Source organism: Arachis ipaensis, chromosome B05 (genome assembly GCF_000816755.2).
Source record: "Arachis ipaensis cultivar K30076 chromosome B05, Araip1.1, whole genome shotgun sequence".
Taxonomy (NCBI): domain Eukaryota; kingdom Viridiplantae; phylum Streptophyta; class Magnoliopsida; order Fabales; family Fabaceae; genus Arachis; species Arachis ipaensis.
Window position 1 is genome coordinate 16,749,092 of NC_029789.2, and position 17,298 is coordinate 16,766,389.

Sequence of the window (17,298 nt, forward strand, 5' to 3'; positions counted from 1 at the left end):
TCGGAAATATAAGTGAAATTTATTAAAATATTGAGGTTTTCGGTTAAATTTCGCAAATATGAGATTTGTTATGAAAAATAGAAAATCTTGACGGGTGTTTTTTTTTTTAATTTAAAATCATGACTCTTGATTTCATATATTTGAATTTTCTTTTTTTTTTTCCCTTTAATAAACAAAAACCATTACCAACGATTATGCATATTGAAGGCTGATTTAATTTGTACGGAAATCGTAAATCACGTTTTGGCAAATCATTAATAATGATTTCTCTTATACTTGCCAACATTTTTCTGTATTGTACATTTCTAAGCTAATATTATAATTTAAATTAAATCCAATTATTTTTTTTCCTGTCTTATATCACATCTCTTTTTCTCGTCCTCATTCTTCAATTAAAATTCTTAGCTATTATTTTTTAAGTTATTAAATCAATTTGATTAAATTTAATTATTAAAATAACTTGATCTCATGTATTATCATTGAAATAAGAGTATATATCCATTTTGGTCCTCAAAGAATTTTAAATTGGATACTTTAGTCTCCAACTAAAATTAATTACTCGATTGGTCTCTAACAATTAATTCCGTCAGTCACTTAGGTCCTTTATTCCGTTAATTCTAACGGAAGACAAAATAGTCCCTAACAACTCTAACAGGGGGACAAAATGGTCCCTGACAACTCTAACAAGGGACAAAATGATCTCTGACCCCTTTTTTCAAAAACGACACTGTTCTTCCCCAATTTTTATCATATCTCGCATAATCTTAATATTCATACTCTCCTTCTTCACCTTCACGTTCTTCTTTTCCATCTTTTCCTTCCTCCTCTTTAGCTCCAAAATTAAGCTATGGTGTAATTGTCACACGTATCACACTACCTCAACATGTCATGGACCACATACTTCCTAAATCTTTGTTATTGGTACATCCACCTCCTCTGCACTTCACCCACCAAAAGCATCCACTTTCACGTCTTCGATAACATCATCTCCAACCCGAACACGTCCAAGACATCTTCAAGACCAAGTTCCACAACTATTCCAAGGGCACGCCTTTCTCCACTCTCCAGCAAGCAATATAGATTGTTAGACATTAGGACACCATGAGAAGATTCTCCTTCGACATCATATGCAAATTCTCATTTGAAATAGACACCGAGTACTTCATTCCTTCTTTTCCAGAGTCCAAGTTGGCAGACAGCTTCGACCTCGCATCCAAGCTATCAGTACAATGAGCAATGTCGCCGTTGCCGCTCATATGGAAACTAAAGCGATTACTGAACATTGGTTCGGAGAAGAAGCTGAAGGAAGCGATCAGAGTGGTGGACAATGTGGTCATGGAGATGATAGGGAAGAGGAAGAGGGAGATGACAACGACGACGACGAGTCTTAACAAATTAGACTTGCTGTCTAGATTCACGGGATCTATCGAAGAGGATAACTAGTTGAGAGACATAGGCATTAGTTTTCTGAGTATGAATTGGTTGAGAACAAGTTGAGGATTTTTTCTTGTGAACATTAAATTTATAGAGTGTGCATTGTGTAGTTTGAAATTACAGTGTTAAACTGCTAGTGTTGTGCGAGATATGATGGAAATTGGGAGAGAACAGTGTCATTTCCGAACAGAGAAGATCAGGGACCATTTTGTCCCTTGTTAGAGTTGTCAGGGATTATTTTGTCCTCCGTTAAAGTTAATGGAGTAAAGGACCCAAGTGACTTACGAAATTAATTGTTAGAGACCAATCGAGTAATTAATTTTAGTTGGAGACTAAAGTGTCCAATTTAAAATTTTTTGATAACCAAAATAGGTATATCAAACACTACATATTTTCCCTTTAGGAAATGTGTTTGGCTTTTTAAAATAAATCTATGTTTTCAAATAGTAGAAAAACAATATCAATATATTTTGTTTCAATTATTAAAACTCACAAATTAATCATCAAAAAAAAAGTAAATGATCTTTCACCATTAAATATAATCCCATACCATTAAAAATATTATTGATGACCAATTGATGGTTACAAAACACGCCGCTTAACACTCCTCATCTTATAATTTCAGCGAGTAAAAAACACACAGTCCGGAACTAAGTTTTACAGTAAAAACAAAATAAAATAAAATATAAACAATGAAGGAGAAGAAAAGTAAAAAACACCATAGACCAGTCCAGCAAAACAGGCCTACCATAAGTGTGGAACCGTCCTACCAAATTATAATTTTTTAACGACTCAATCAGTCAATGAAAACTGTTTCCCAAAGAAACCAAAAGGAAAAGGAAAAGAAAAGAAAAGAAAACTACTACTAATAAGAAGAGAGGGGAATGAATGAATGAAGGACAGATTGACAGCAATAGAAAGGTGGCCGCAGAAAGGAAAGAGCGAAGACACGGGAATCGTACATACTGGAAAGCCACGTGGCTGATCTGTTTCCCCCCCTCCCTTCCTTCTTCCCCCTCCATAAATATATTCGCATCAAAATTTGCATTCCCATTCCCAAATTAATTTTACATAACCTCTCCCACTATAACCATCTCTTTCGCGTCACAGAATTCTCGCTTCCTTACTTACTTCCAAAAACAACATGGCTTCTCGCGTCAGCATCAACTTCCCTTCTTCTACTCCACCTTCCTCCCCTTATTTAAATCCCTTTCGTTCTTCTCATAACAACCTTCCTTCTAATAATACTCAGTCATTTTCTTCCCACTCTTCTTCGTCTCTCAACTCCTCTTTAACTACCTCTAATATGGCTCCTAAAACTGTCCTCGTTACCGGCGGTGCCGGTTACATCGGCAGCCACACCGTCCTTCAGCTCCTTCTCGGCGGCTTCAGGACCGTCGTTGTTGATAACTTGGATAATTCTTCCGAAGTTGCCATCCACAGAGTCAAGGAGCTCGCCGGTGAATTCGCTGGCAACCTCATCTTTCACCAGGTCGGTCCTACTTAATTTAGATATGCTTATTTTTCTCTTGAAGAATCCTTATATAGCTTTTACCGATTTGTGCTTGCTGTTTTAGTATTTTATTTTTGTTAATTTCTGTCATTGGATTCGATTTGAGCTGTGTTTTTATGATTGCGGTGGGTCCGAAAACAGCAAAAGTTTTGTGTTTTTGTTTTTACTCTTTTTTTCTCTCTGTGACATTGTTGCGTCTAAACAAGACGCCGACAGGGTAAAGTTTAGCTGTGTTTTTTAGAGTAACGGATTAGGTGCTCTCGGTTTCAATTTTCAAACTCAACTTACAAGTTCATGATGTACTATTTATTTGATTTGATGGCGAATCGGCTGGTATATTATGTTCTTTAGATCCAATCTTGTTCTAGTAGTACTTTCTATGTATGGTGTCAAATTTGATCCACAAGTTACATCTTTATGTACATAATTCACAATTCATAATTCATTTGTTGATGTAACCTGTCTTGCCTTTTTTAAATCCAAAATTCAACTCAATCGTGACGATTTCTTGGGAACTCGAGACTTTCTTTGGGCGTTAAAAAACTAGTGGTTTCCTTATTTATGAAGTTTGGTTATCAGGGCTGTAGCTTGATTCTACTTTGCATGTGTCATTACTAGGTAAACAACTTAAAACATACATGCTAAGCACTTTTTAATCATGAGATTATGTGTCTTATTGAGCATATTTGAAATCACTTTATTGATAGGGATTGACTTGTTTTCATTATGTTTTAATCACTGCAGACTGACCTCAGAGACAGAGCTGCACTTGAGCAAATATTTGCTTCCACAAAGTAAGGATTATGGCACAAGTTTCAGTGATAACAATTATAATTTATATGCCCCTCCTTGTTGGTGCTTAATGTTCGGTTATAGTTGTGCTTGATCTTTGAAATAACCGTTCTTATCTTTTTATCATTTTATGTAGGTTTGATGCTGTGATACATTTTGCTGGACTGAAAGCAGTAGGTGAAAGTGTGCAGAAACCGTTACTGTATTATAACAACAACTTGATTGGGACAATCACTCTGTTGGAAGTGATGGCTGCTCATGGATGCAAGAAGGTAAATTCATCGTTGTTTTTGGTCCTGCTTGACAGTCTTCATCTGCATGGAATGAATATTATCAACAGTGTCAGATACTGTAATGCATTATGTTTCTAGTTCCTTCTTACTGCTTGGAGTATAATTTGTATGGCCTATTGAATTTCCTGAATATTGCTTGTATAATATTCAAATTTCAGTTAAGTACTTAAACTACATCTGTGGAGGAATATTTTTGAGAACATTGTCAAACACTCGTGTGACTTTTCTGTTGCTTTTTTCTTCTGTGCTGCTAGTTTTTCCCTCCTCTAAAATGATGATACATAGTTGTAATTATGCTTATTTAACTGATTTGTTATTTATTTGAATGATTCCAGCTTGTGTTCTCATCTTCAGCCACCGTATATGGTTGGCCAAAGGAGGTTCCATGTACGGAAGAGTTCCCTCTGTCAGCAATGAATCCATATGGACGAACTAAGGTGTTTTGATATGGATCCCTACGTAGTTGCCATAGTGCTGGTTCTCATGTAAAATGAATGTCATATTCATATGGGTGATCCGTTTCTTATCTGTCTTAAACGATTAAGTTGCTGTCTTTCAGCTTACCATTGAAGAAATTTGTCGTGATGTTTACCATTCTGAGCAAGACTGGAAAATAATATTGTTGAGATACTTCAACCCAGTGGGCGCACATCCTAGTGGTCATATTGGGGAGGATCCTCGTGGAATTCCAAACAATCTGATGCCATTTGTTCAGCAAGTAGCAGTTGGCAGGCGGCCTGCACTAACAGTCTTTGGAACTGATTATAATACCGTTGACGGCACTGGGGTATGTTCTCATTGGTTGTTAAGTTCTCTCCATCTCTGTTGGGTGCGCAAATTATTTCCAGTTTTGAAGATCTATTTTTTTATTTAGTCACCGAAGTTGGCTCTTGTGTATTTCTCAGGTTCGTGATTACATTCATGTTGTCGATTTAGCAGACGGGCACATTGCCGCATTGCTTAAACTGGATGAACCTAATATAGGTATTATTTGAAATATCATCTAGTTTGCTCAAGTTTTGATGGACTCTCAAGGAAGTCGCAATGTGTTAAAATTATAGGGCATTGATATTTATGGTGTGTGCATACAGGCTGTGAGGTTTATAACTTGGGCACTGGAAAGGGGACATCAGTGCTGGAGATGGTTAAAGCTTTTGAAAAAGCCTCTGGAAAGGTAATAGACTTACTGCTATTTATGGTCTGGTGATCTGGTATCTGTTTGCTATATACTTCTTGCTGTCAACCTTGGTGTTATTTGCATAGCAATCCTGAGTCTTTTTTCTCATGGGGAGTTTAGAACTTTTCAGAGAGATATTCATGTAAATTCAGTGTAGTTATACAGATGTAACATTGGTACTCAACTATGATTATATATTTGTTTCAGAAAATTCCACTTGTGATGGCTGGCCGAAGAGCTGGGGATGCTGAAATTGTTTATGCATCAACAGAGAAAGCAGAAAGAGAACTTAAGTGGAAGTAAGTGCTCGTTTGCTTTCTTGCGAATAGCTTAGTGAAACATGTTATCCTATTTGCCGATTTTTCTTTCTTCTTTTGCCATTATGTCTATTTGTAGTCAATCTGTATATGATATATGATGATGTTTCAAAAAATGGTGAGACAAAATTTGGAGGAATAATTTTTCCTAGAGTGAACATTAATATGCTGTGCTTGATAGGCATTCTCCTCCTGAGTATCCTGGCTAATGTGGCTATACTATGTGAAATTACATCAAATAATTTTCTTCATTCCTTTTTGGGTGCTGAAACGTTCTCACATACGAGATCTGTTTCTTCAAGTCTGCAACTATTATGGAGAATTAGGGAACATAGACAGATCTGTTTAGTGTAAGCTTTTGGCTTACAAATTTATCTATCTTGTTGGCAGGGCAAAATACGGCGTTGAGGAGATGTGCCGTGACCAATGGAATTGGGCTAGCAAAAACCCTTATGGCTATGGATCTGAAGATTCTAAAGACACTACTGATTAGCTTTGATAGCCGTTAGACAAATATGTTCTTTTGTGAACACGACCACACTATAGGTCTTGTAATTTAGTTCTCCATAGTTTGTAATTTTTCACTCTCTCCATAGTATTTTTTAAGTGGTATAGTGGTTCTGTTGTTTTGATTCATAGTTAAATGGTAAATAAGTAGTGGTTTTATAGTGCTGTAATTTTAAAGTTCCATAGGTTCCCCAACATCACAGGTTATTGTTATTATAGTACTTGGGCTGTCTGATGTTCATGTTGAACATGACAGCGCCCTGTTTTGTAAAGTAATACATATTTCATTTAGAGTATGACTAACAGGTTATTTCACCTAATTAGTCAGACTGGCGGTAATAATAATATATCAAATTTTGCATTAGTTCTCTCGTGTTTGTGTCTAGTTTATAATTATTAGCAAACCAACTTTTATTATTAAATAGTTAAATATGATGAAAATATGGTATTGAGACGGAGAATCTCAATTTCCACACACACGAAAACAGTGGTGCGTGAGCAAGGTGGGAGTAAATACAAGCCCCACACCACCCACACCTAAAAAGTGGGCAATTCAAATTCACAATCATCGCATGATAACATTCGAATTCGAAAATTGGAAGTTCAGTTTGGGGGAAGAAAGAAACAAAAATCTCTATAACGACTATGTGAAATGGCAAATGGCATTTTAGTGGGCAACGTAAATCCATCGCAATCCAAACTGCCATTTGTCACTTATATATACATGGTGCCAATTGTCCAATTGTATTGTTAAAAAGGTTAAAAGTAACAGCGTTATCTCTTGGAAATTTTGATTGGATTTCTCATTTCTTACATAATGATTAAGAAAGATGAAGGGTGAAAACTGAAAAACACTAATTTTGAAGATAGGTGAAAGTCTCCCCAACGGTCCACAAAATTACTCGTGAGACGAAAATATCGCGAGTTGAAGACTTGGAGACTTAAGTATATACCGTTGTTTTATTACAATAACACGCACGCATCCATCATCCTCTCTGGAAGCTGAACTGAAACCACGCAGTATAGTTGATAACCCACAGAATTGAGAATTGAAGTAAATGGAGAACCTAATATCTTTGGTGAACAAAATACAGAGAGCATGCACCGCTTTAGGTGACTACGGCGAAGCTACTGCCCTCCCTACTCTCTGGGACTCTCTTCCCGCCATCGCGGTCGTCGGTGGCCAGAGCTCCGGGAAGTCCTCTGTCTTAGAGAGCATTGTTGGCAAGGATTTCTTACCCAGAGGATCCGGTAATTTTTGCTGCTTACTAGTTACATTAGTTAGTTAGTTAGTTAGTTGCAACTGTCATGTTATGGAACTGAAGTGCTGCAAGGTGATTTTCGGCTTTGCAGGGATCGTTACTCGGCGACCGCTTGTGTTGCAGCTGCACAAAGGTGAAGAGGGAAGCAAAGAGTACGCTGAGTTTCTTCATCTTCCCAGGAAGAGGTTCACTGATTTCGGTATTTTCCTCAATTTCTATCACTTTTCTTCATTCTTTATATCTTGTTGCTTCCAATTTTGTTTTACCTGTTTCTGCATGCGTCTATTTTATGATGAATTGAAATTCATCATCTTAAATGCGTGTAGCTGCTGTGAGGAAGGAGATTCAAGATGAAACTGATAGGGAGACTGGAAAAACTAAACAGATTTCAAGCGTACCAATTCATCTTAGTATATATTCTCCCTATGGTATGTCTCTAGTTTCATTTTCCTATTCAGTTAGTTCGTGATTCCTTTAGACTATCCTATGTAGTGCATCAAGAAGCTAGAATTTGAAATTCATGTCGGGCTGTTGAATCTTTTGCAGTTGTTAACTTGACACTCATCGATCTTCCTGGCCTTACAAAGGTAGCTGTAGGTAAGAAAACAGAATTGTAATGAGTTTATTGTCCTTGTGGGATTTTTATTGTTATGGAAACTGTGGGTAACAAGATGCTAACTGATGATTTTGGAAAACACAGAGGGTCAACCAGATAGTATTGTGCAAGACATTGAGAATATGGTTCGCTCTTACATCGAGAAGGTTGGCTTTCTATTCGATTTGATTGACAAGGAAAATGCCTGTAAAAATATATATGAATTCTGAATTCTGAAGTAACTAGTTTCATGCTTTAATTGATTACTAGTTTCTACAACTGGTAACAGTCCGATATAATGAATTTGACTTTATTTTGCAGCCAAACTGTATAATTTTGGCTATTTCACCAGCCAATCAAGATCTTGCAACATCCGATGCAATCAAAATTTCCCGTGAAGTGGATCCCACTGGTAATTTATTATTTTATTTTCTTTTCTTTAGGCTTCAATTACTCCTCTTTTTCCCTCCATTTAATGTATTTTCTCTTCAATTTCACCCAGATTCTAACGTTCGAACTATATGTTTGATTCGAACAGTTTGAAGTAAACAAACTCTTTGTGTTCTAATTCAAATTTTCCCCAACCTTTCAGGAGAAAGGACATTTGGTGTGTTGACCAAGATTGATCTGATGGATAAGGGTACTGATGCTGTTGAGGTATGTCGGTCAACTTTTTGTTCTAATTGGGCAACATGGAATGATATGATGTAATTCTTTATAAAGTATTAAAAAAATCAAAGCTACTCACAAATTTACACAAAATTGTTTCGTGCTACCATGTTATTACTGAAATCTTGAAGTTGAAGACCTCCCTTCTACTTATTTCCTTTTGTCCAAACTCAGCTATTGGTTATCCGAGTCTGAGGTGCAAAAGCAGTAATTCTTGATAGCTCAAATGGAATTGGAACCTTCTGGTGGATGGCACTTCTCACACTCAGCAATAGTTGTGTGCATTTATCTTCTAAAAGAATATGATGATATTCCTTACTTTTTTGACGGTTTCCCTATCCTCAGATGCTGGAGGGCAGAGCTTTTAGGTTGAAGTATCCCTGGATTGGTGTTGTCAACAGATCACAAGCAGATATTAACAAGAATGTTGACATGATTGCTGCTAGGCGTAGAGAACGTGAATACTTTTCTAGTACCCCTGAATACAAACATCTTGCTCACAGAATGGGTTCTGAGTATCTTGCAAAAGTGCTTTCAAAGGTACCTTACTGAACATCAATTGGCACCTTATATTTTTGAGTAATTTCTGTTTCATTGATTTCTAATGATCAAATCTCATTGCTTTGATAAATCTCAGCATTTGGAAGCAGTGATCAAGTCCAAAATTCCAGGCATTCAATCTCTTATTAGTAAAACCATTGCTGAACTTGAAGCTGAATTGAGCCGTTTGGGAAAGCCTATTGCAGCTGATGACGGGGTAATTTTGCTCCTCCTAGCTCACACATAATCTTTGGTTATTTATACATGTCTAGTTCTGAAGAAGAAACATATTTTTACTCTCTTGATTAACTTTTTTTATGTGGTTAATGAGTGAAATCTCCATTCCATCTGTTCATCCATTGATTCTGATGTGCTGATTTATGATATCTACGGTGATGTGAAAATGGTATAACCTCAGCTCTCCATTTTGAAGAATCTCTAATAATTGATTGCACATTGCATGCAGGGAAAGTTGTATGCAATCATGGAAATATGCCGCTCATTTGATCAAATATTTAAAGAGCATCTTGATGGCGTGTATGTGTTATATTTTTGTGTTTGTTCTAATATTTCACTGCTCTGTTCCTTCCATTGTGCTATTATCCTTGTTCTGTTCATTTCTCTAACTTCAATATTTTGTCAATCTGTTATAGGCGGCCTGGAGGGGATAGAATTTACAATGTCTTTGACAATCAGCTCCCTGCTGCTTTAAAAAGGTTGCAGTTTGATAAGCAGCTATCAATGGAAAATATAAAGAAACTCATTACGGAAGCTGATGGATATCAACCTCATCTAATAGCTCCCGAACAAGGATACCGTCGCCTCATTGAATCTTCTTTAATTACTATCAAGGGACCAGCTGAGGCAGCTGTAGACGCGGTATGAATAAAATGGAGAATGGTGATAATATAAATTATTGTGGCATGCTCATCATCCCCGGTCACAATTACTCTCGTCCTTTTGCAGTTTGATGCAGAGGAAGTGACATAAATCCTGTTTTATCATTTATTATTTGCAGTTATGTGTATCTCTTTCAGTTTTGAACTACAGTGAGATTATTTTTCAAACTTTTATATTGGAATTACTAGTTTCTCTATCATTGCTAAGAAATCATTCATTCATTCCTGCAAAAATAATTATTGTCAGCAATTAAAAGTATTGGTAGCAATGGGATTTCATTTATGGGTGAAAGTATGAGATCGGATAAGATGGTTGGTTTATATGTGCAAGTCTTCATATGTTCTGTTTCTCTTGTTTCATATTTATTGATTTGCCATTTAAATGTGTGCTTCCAGGTTCATTCCCTTTTAAAAGACCTTGTTCACAAATCTATTAGTGAGACTCTGGTATGTTCTTGATAATGCAAAATTTTTATGCTTCTACTTTATTTCTTGCTGCTTTTGTTTATTTATGCTTAATAGGTTTGGCACTTCATGCTGGTTCTATGATATTGCCAGGTTTAATTTATCAACAAGGTTCTTCTTGCAATAATTACTAAAATACTTGTCTTCGATATTGAGGTTATTGTTAGGGACTTCAGTATTATCGGGTGCCCAAAATTGATTCCCCCCCGGCCAAAGAAAAAAAAACCCTAATAGCTAGCTTTTAAGGTGTAATTTCTGGCATAGGTACTTAACAGTTTAAAAAACTTTTGGAGTTTTGAGGGAGTTCTTTTGGTCAAGTAATTATGATGCTGTTTTTTTTTGCTGATTAATCTTCCCAAACTAAGAGCTGTATCTCTTTCTTTTGTCCATTCATTGAATCATCTGGGGTTCCCACTCAAATCTCTCAGCTGACTTTATATGTTGGTTCGGCACAGGACTTGAAGCAATATCCTAGTCTCCGCGCTGAGGTGGGGAATGCAGCTATTGATTCCCTAGAAAAAATGAGGGATGAAAGCAAGAAAGCAACACTACAGCTCGTTGATATGGAGTGTGGCTATTTGACTGTTGATTTCTTTCGAAAGCTTCCTCAAGATATTGATAAGGGTGGCAATCCTACACACTCAATCTTTGATAGATATAATGATTCATACCTGAGGCGAATCGGTAAGTTCTAGACTTGGACTCAAAAAAATTCGTTTTTGCTTGGTGAATATGACATGTCCATCTTCAGTTTGTTGAAAATGAAGTTAACTGCTGAAACTCACCGTATATAAACAGGGAGCAATGTTTTGTCCTACGTTGGCATGGTTTGTGCGACTCTACGGCATTTGATTCCCAAGTCAATTGTCCATTGTCAAGTGCGAGAAGCCAAACGAAGCCTACTTGATCACTTCTTCACCGAGCTAGGCAAGATTGAGGCGAGAACAAATCTCTTTTCCATTGTTATATTTTATATTTTGCTTGGTTTTCATTTTGTTTTGTATGTTTCAAAAATTTAAGCATTGAGTCATTGATGAAAAAGGCTGCATAAATGAATACTTTCTTTTTAATGTAGCCTAAGCGTCTGTCTTCATTGCTGAATGAGGATCCTGCAGTCATGGAAAGAAGAAGTGCCCTCAGAAAGAGGCTTGAGTTATACCGAAGTGCACAAGCGGAAATTGATTCAGTTGCTTGGTCCAAGTAGATGTCAGATGTGTATGGATGTGTATATAATATGTATATGTATATGTTCGAGTATAGTACTTCTTCAAGTTTGTTCTTGACTCTTTCAGACATCTCTTACTTGTTCTTTTGGGCTTCGAATTGTCCTTAAAATTTCCCATGAATTGTATTGTGACTTTATATTTCATTAATGCAAGTGGTTTAACATTCTATTCTTTTTTATTAGTTTTTAACTTTTATTGACTTTTGAAAGGGGGAAAAAAGATAAGAGGAGTTTGGTTGGGACTTGGATACGTGAAGAAGGATAAAGGGATAAAACATAAAAGAACCGAATAGTCAATATTTAAATCAAAAGTGTTACGATAAGTATGAATGTCCATTAACTTAATGTTGGGCTGTGCAATATTAAATATATGCGGTGCTTTGTTTTCCTATGGTAGACTTCATATTAATGAAGTTTGAAAAGGAGAATGTTGGACAAGTATAAATAGGGCATGGGTTTGTGATTATACGTACACAAGCAAGTAATAATAAAATCACTTCTCTCTTTATGTTGCAATCAAATACTCTTCTCTTTATATTTCTACTACAATTCTTTCTCTTCTTTTATTTTATTAGTATTCTAAATTCTCTTTTCTATTACTATTTACATATAATATTAATAGCAATATTAATCATCTTTATTATATTGAGATAGTAATAATAAACATATGCAATTCTCTCTCTCTTTATTTTTAATACTTCTTTCTATCTTTGTATATATATATATAAATTTATTTAGTTATTTCATAACACGTTATTAGCACGAGACTCTGATCAAATTTTTAGGAAGACTCAGGTAACAAATTTTCATTATGTCGAAACTCTCTCATCTTGAATTCAATGCTTTTGATATATCTGGAAACAATTATTTATCATGGATACTAGATGTTGAAATCCATCTTGATTCAATGGATCTTGGAGATACCATTAAGGCTGAAAATAATGCATCCCAGAAGGATAAAGCTAAAGCCATATGATTTTTCCGTCGTCATCTTAACGAAGGATTGAAAAATGAATATCTTACATTAAAAGATCCTGCAGATCTTTGGAAAGACCTTGAAGAAATGTATAATCATCAGAAAACGGTGATACTTCCTCAGGCCCGATATGAATGGACGCATTTGCGTTTACAAGATTTTAAATCTATAAATGAATATAATTCTGCAATGTTTCGAATCACCTCACGAATGAAATTGTGTGGGAAAAAAATAACTGATCATGATATGTTGGAGAAAACTTTCTCAACCTTCCATGCCTCGAATGTGCTCCTGCAGCAGCAGTATCGAGAGAAAGGGTTTAAGAAATATTCTGAGTTAATTTCTTGCTTTCTTGTTGCCGAACGCAACAATGAGTTATTATTGAAAAATCATGAAGCGCGCCCAGCTGGCGCCGCCCCATTTCCTGAAGTAAATGCGGCAAATCGTTACCCCAGAAGAGGTAAATGGCAAGCTTTTAATAACAAGAAAAATTATGGAAGGAAAAAGAATTATGTTTAAAAGAGAGGATCTCACCAGAAGTGGGATAGAGAAAGAAATATCGGGCAGAGTAAATCAACAGAGGATAAGTGTTTTCGTTGTGGTGGAAAGAGCCATTGGTCTCGTACCTGTCGTACCCCAAGGCACCTAGTTGATCTTTACCAGGCATCTTTGAAAAAGGACGATAAGGGAAAAGAGTCGAATTTCTTTTCAAATGATGCAGAAAATTCCACCACTCATTATGATCTGATTTCTTTGAGGACCCTGAAGGAAATATTGGCCATTTGATCAATGATGGAATAGTTTAATATGTGAAATTGTGAAGTATCTATGTAAATAAATAATGTAAAAAAAAATTTATTGTTAAGTTTTATTTTCTATGTATTTAAGTTTCAAATGTGATGTACATAAATAATGAAATATTAATGTTTATGAATTTTGAAATTATTAAATGTGTCAAATTTTAAAATAAAATTTTAGTATATGACATTATTTTATGTACAGTATTTCTTAAAAAAATAATTCTGATCAAGTATTCAATTTATCTGTGCATACTACTCATTTTATTATTATTTGTTTTTGAAGAGAATGGCAAGGATATGTAATGAAGATGTATGCCTTGCGGATAGTGCAAGTTCGCACACAATTCTCAAAAGTGATATATATTTTACCCATCTTGTGCCAAAAGAGGAATATGTTAATACTATTATTGGCTCAGGCAATGTGATAGAAGGCTCCGGAAGAGCTATAATTTTGTTTCCTGGAGGAACAAAATTTATAATAAATAATGCACTATTATCTACCAAGTCCCTGAGGAACTTGTTGAGTTTCAAAGATATTCGCCGAAATGGATATCATAGCTTAATTGGAATGCATCATCATTGATGCATTTAAATCCTCGATTAGGGCAATGTGAACTGGAAGTTCAAAAGATTATACATTTGCAAAGAATAGCAAATGAATTGCCTGATGCATTTTCTGATACAAAGAGGATAACCAAATCTTACATACCAGCGGAAAATGCCTCAATTTGAATTGACGTCCCAATAGGACAAGTAGCCACTGAAGCAAATTCACGCCAGAAGCGTGGCAGGACGGAAAATGCACCAATTCGAATTGATGTCCCAGTAGGACAAATAACCACGGAAGCAAATACACGCCAGAAGCGTGGCAGGCCTGTCGGTTCCAAAGATAAAAATCCTCGAAAGAGAAAAGAGGTAAATACGATTCCTATTGAAAAAGACATAGTAAAGACACCGGCAGTTGTCCAAAATTTTGATATAACGCCAGAAGACGTTCAGGTACCTGAAAATTGTGAAAATAACAAGATCTCGATAAATTATGTCTTTACAGGAGAGAAATGGGACCGAAATAAGACAATTGTCAATGAAATATTTGCATATAATGTGGCATTAGATATCATGCATGAAAGTAAGGATCTTGAGCCAAGATCAGTCGAAGAATGTCGACAAAGGAATGATTGGCCAAAATGGAAATAAGCCATGAAGGCTGAATTAGACTCACTTACAAAACGTGAAGTCTTTGGACCTGTAGTCCGTACACCTGAAGATGTAAAACATGTTGGATATAAGTGGGTATTTGTGAGAAAACGAAATGAGAAAAATGAAGTTGTGTGCTACAAAGCTCGACTTGTGGCACAAGGTTTTTCACAAAGGCCTGATATAGATTATGAAGAAACGTATTCCCCTGTAGTGGATGCGATAACATTGCGCTATTTGGTCAGTTTATCTGCATATCATAAATTTCATATGCATTTAATGGATGTGGTAACAGCCTATTTGTACGGCTCATTAAATCGGGATATCTATATGAAAGTCCCTGAAGGACTAAAGATATCCAAACCATCCAATGAATATTCGCAAGGGTTATACTCAGTCAAATTGTAAAGATCTTTATATGGTCTAAAGCAGTTTGGACGAATGTGGTATAATCGTCTTACTGAGTATCTGGCCAAAAACGGATTCAAGAATGATGATATCTGCCCGTGTGTTTTCATAAAGAAATCTGCATCTGGATTCATTATAATTGCTGTGTACGTTGATGATTTAAATATCATTGGGACTCTTGAAGAGATTCCAACAATTATAAAAACTCTAAAAGAAGAGTTTGAGATGAAAGATCTTGGAAAGACTAAATTTTGTCTCGGCCTACAGATCGAGCATATAAAAAGTGGGATCTTTATTCATCAAACAACATACACAGAAAAGATCTTGAAAAGATTTTATATGGATAAGTCACATCCATTAAGTACCCCAATGATCGTAAGATCTTTGGATGTGAAAAAGGATCAATTCCGTCCTAAAGAAGAAAATGAAGATATCCTTGGTCCGGAAGTACCATATCTTAGTGCCATTGGAGCGCTAATGTATCTTGCTAATAATATGCGACCCGATATATCATTTGCTGTGAATTTACTAGCAAGATATAGTTCCTCTCCAACCAGAAGACATTGGAGTGGAATCAAACAAATTTTTCGATATCTTCATGGGACGGTTGATATGGGATTGTTTTATCCCTATGGATCCAAGTCACAACTAGTTGCCTATGCAGATGCCGGATACCTGTCTGATCCACATAAAGGGAGGTCTCAAATAGGATACCTATTCACATATGGTGGTACAGCTATATCATGGAGGTCCACGAAACAGACGATAGCAGCAACCTCCTCTAATCATGCTGAAATACTGGCGATTCATGAAGCTAGTCGCAAGTGTTTTTGGCTGAGAAGTCTGATTCAATATATTCTGTCATCATGTGGACTGATTGATCATAAGATAGCTCCAACTGTCCTGTTTGAAGATAATACAGCATGCATTGCTCAACTTAAGGGTGGATACATCAAAGGTGATAGAACAAAGCATATTTCTCCCAAATTCTTCTTCACTCATGACCTTCAAAATCAAGGGACAATTGATGTCCAACAGATCCGTTCAAGTGACAATCTGGCAGATTTATTCACGAAGTCACTCCCAAAATCCTCCTTTGAAAGATTGGTACATGAGATTGGGATGCGCCAATTTCGAGACATCAACTGATGTCGACAAGAAGGGGAGACTGTACTCTTTTTCCCTTGGTCAGGTTTTTTTCCCATTGGGTTTTTCTTGACAAGGTTTTTAATGAGGCAGTCCCTATCACTAAAGGATATTGTACTCTTTTTCCTTCACTAAGGTTTTTTCCCACTGAATTTTTCTTTAGTAAGGTTTTAACGAGGCAATAATCCTAAATGGACATTTAAGGGGGAGTGTTACGATAAGTATGAATGTCCATCAAGTTAACGTTGGGCTGTGCAATATTAAATATATGCGGTGCTTTGTTTCCCCATGGTAGCCGCTAGGCGCTAGCTAACTAATAAGGGGTAACCAATTAGTAAATTTTTCTTTTGAATTTTTTTTATTAAAGGGAATGCCAATTCAAAATCTAATGAAAAATAATATCTAAAATTTAAAAGAAAACATCTAATATCATTAACGACTTAACGTCTCTCTCTTCTAGGACTTGTCGTGTTGTTGTTGCTGGGTTCCGCCTTGCTGTCATCGTAGGGTTTTAGCCGCTTCGTCACAGATGGACCAGCCCTTTACTACTCTCCATCATCTATGTGCATCTGCGGGCTTTCTCTTCGCCGTCACAAGACCTGGGCTCTGCTTCCTCTCCTGTTTTGTTGTGCTCTACTGCGCCGCCATAGTTGGAGTTTCAATCACTCCGTCGTTGCTGGGCAATAATTTCGTTGCTCCCCCATCATCGCTGTACACTTGCTCTGTCTCTGTTGTCGTGGGTCCAAGGCGTTGGTGCCTCTCCCCGTCGCGCTGTGTCCTGCTGCACCATTGTTGCGGGAGGTCAGCTACCCCTGGCACTTGGTCTGCTTTCCTTTTGCTGTCGTGGGTCCTGGGCTTGATTCTCTCCATGTGCTTCTTCTCTATTTTCTATTTAGAAAGAAAGAATGGGACATGATCCGGCAACTACGTCGAAGAAGCACTCTCCACAAGAGGAAGATCTGTTACTGTGAAGCATCAAGAAAGCCAAATCAAATGGACATGAAGCCTTGCCGGATGTAGATACTGAATCACAAAGGCTAGGGATGAGGTGAACATGCAGGTGGAGAAAATAACCTCTACGAA

The 17,298-nt window shown here is 36.5% G+C and overlaps 2 protein-coding genes across 3 annotated transcripts; both read left to right on the forward strand.

Annotated features, from left to right (window-relative positions):
* LOC107643126 (UDP-glucose 4-epimerase GEPI48) lies at positions 2,372-6,397 on the forward strand. Of its 2 annotated transcripts, XM_016346696.2 has the most exons (9): positions 2,379-2,926; positions 3,692-3,741; positions 3,876-4,011; positions 4,368-4,469; positions 4,592-4,819; positions 4,938-5,016; positions 5,124-5,206; positions 5,417-5,508; positions 5,917-6,397. In XM_016346696.2, the coding sequence occupies exons 1-9, from the start codon at positions 2,579-2,581 to the stop codon at positions 6,017-6,019; spliced, it is 1,221 nt and encodes a 406-aa protein (XP_016202182.1). In that variant the 5' UTR covers positions 2,379-2,578; the 3' UTR covers positions 6,020-6,397. The 2 variants fall into 2 exon arrangements, with proteins under 2 accessions (XP_020978853.1, XP_016202182.1); XM_021123194.1 differs by lacking the exon at positions 4,592-4,819 and having other exon boundaries at positions 2,372-2,926.
* On the forward strand, positions 6,878-11,860 carry LOC107643127 (dynamin-related protein 5A). Its single transcript, XM_016346697.2, has 15 exons — positions 6,878-7,284; positions 7,387-7,494; positions 7,622-7,723; positions 7,842-7,892; positions 7,996-8,057; positions 8,212-8,302; positions 8,483-8,547; positions 8,905-9,099; positions 9,197-9,316; positions 9,566-9,636; positions 9,753-9,978; positions 10,395-10,445; positions 10,919-11,147; positions 11,262-11,401; positions 11,539-11,860. The coding sequence occupies exons 1-15, from the start codon at positions 7,092-7,094 to the stop codon at positions 11,665-11,667; spliced, it is 1,833 nt and encodes a 610-aa protein (XP_016202183.1). The 5' UTR covers positions 6,878-7,091; the 3' UTR covers positions 11,668-11,860.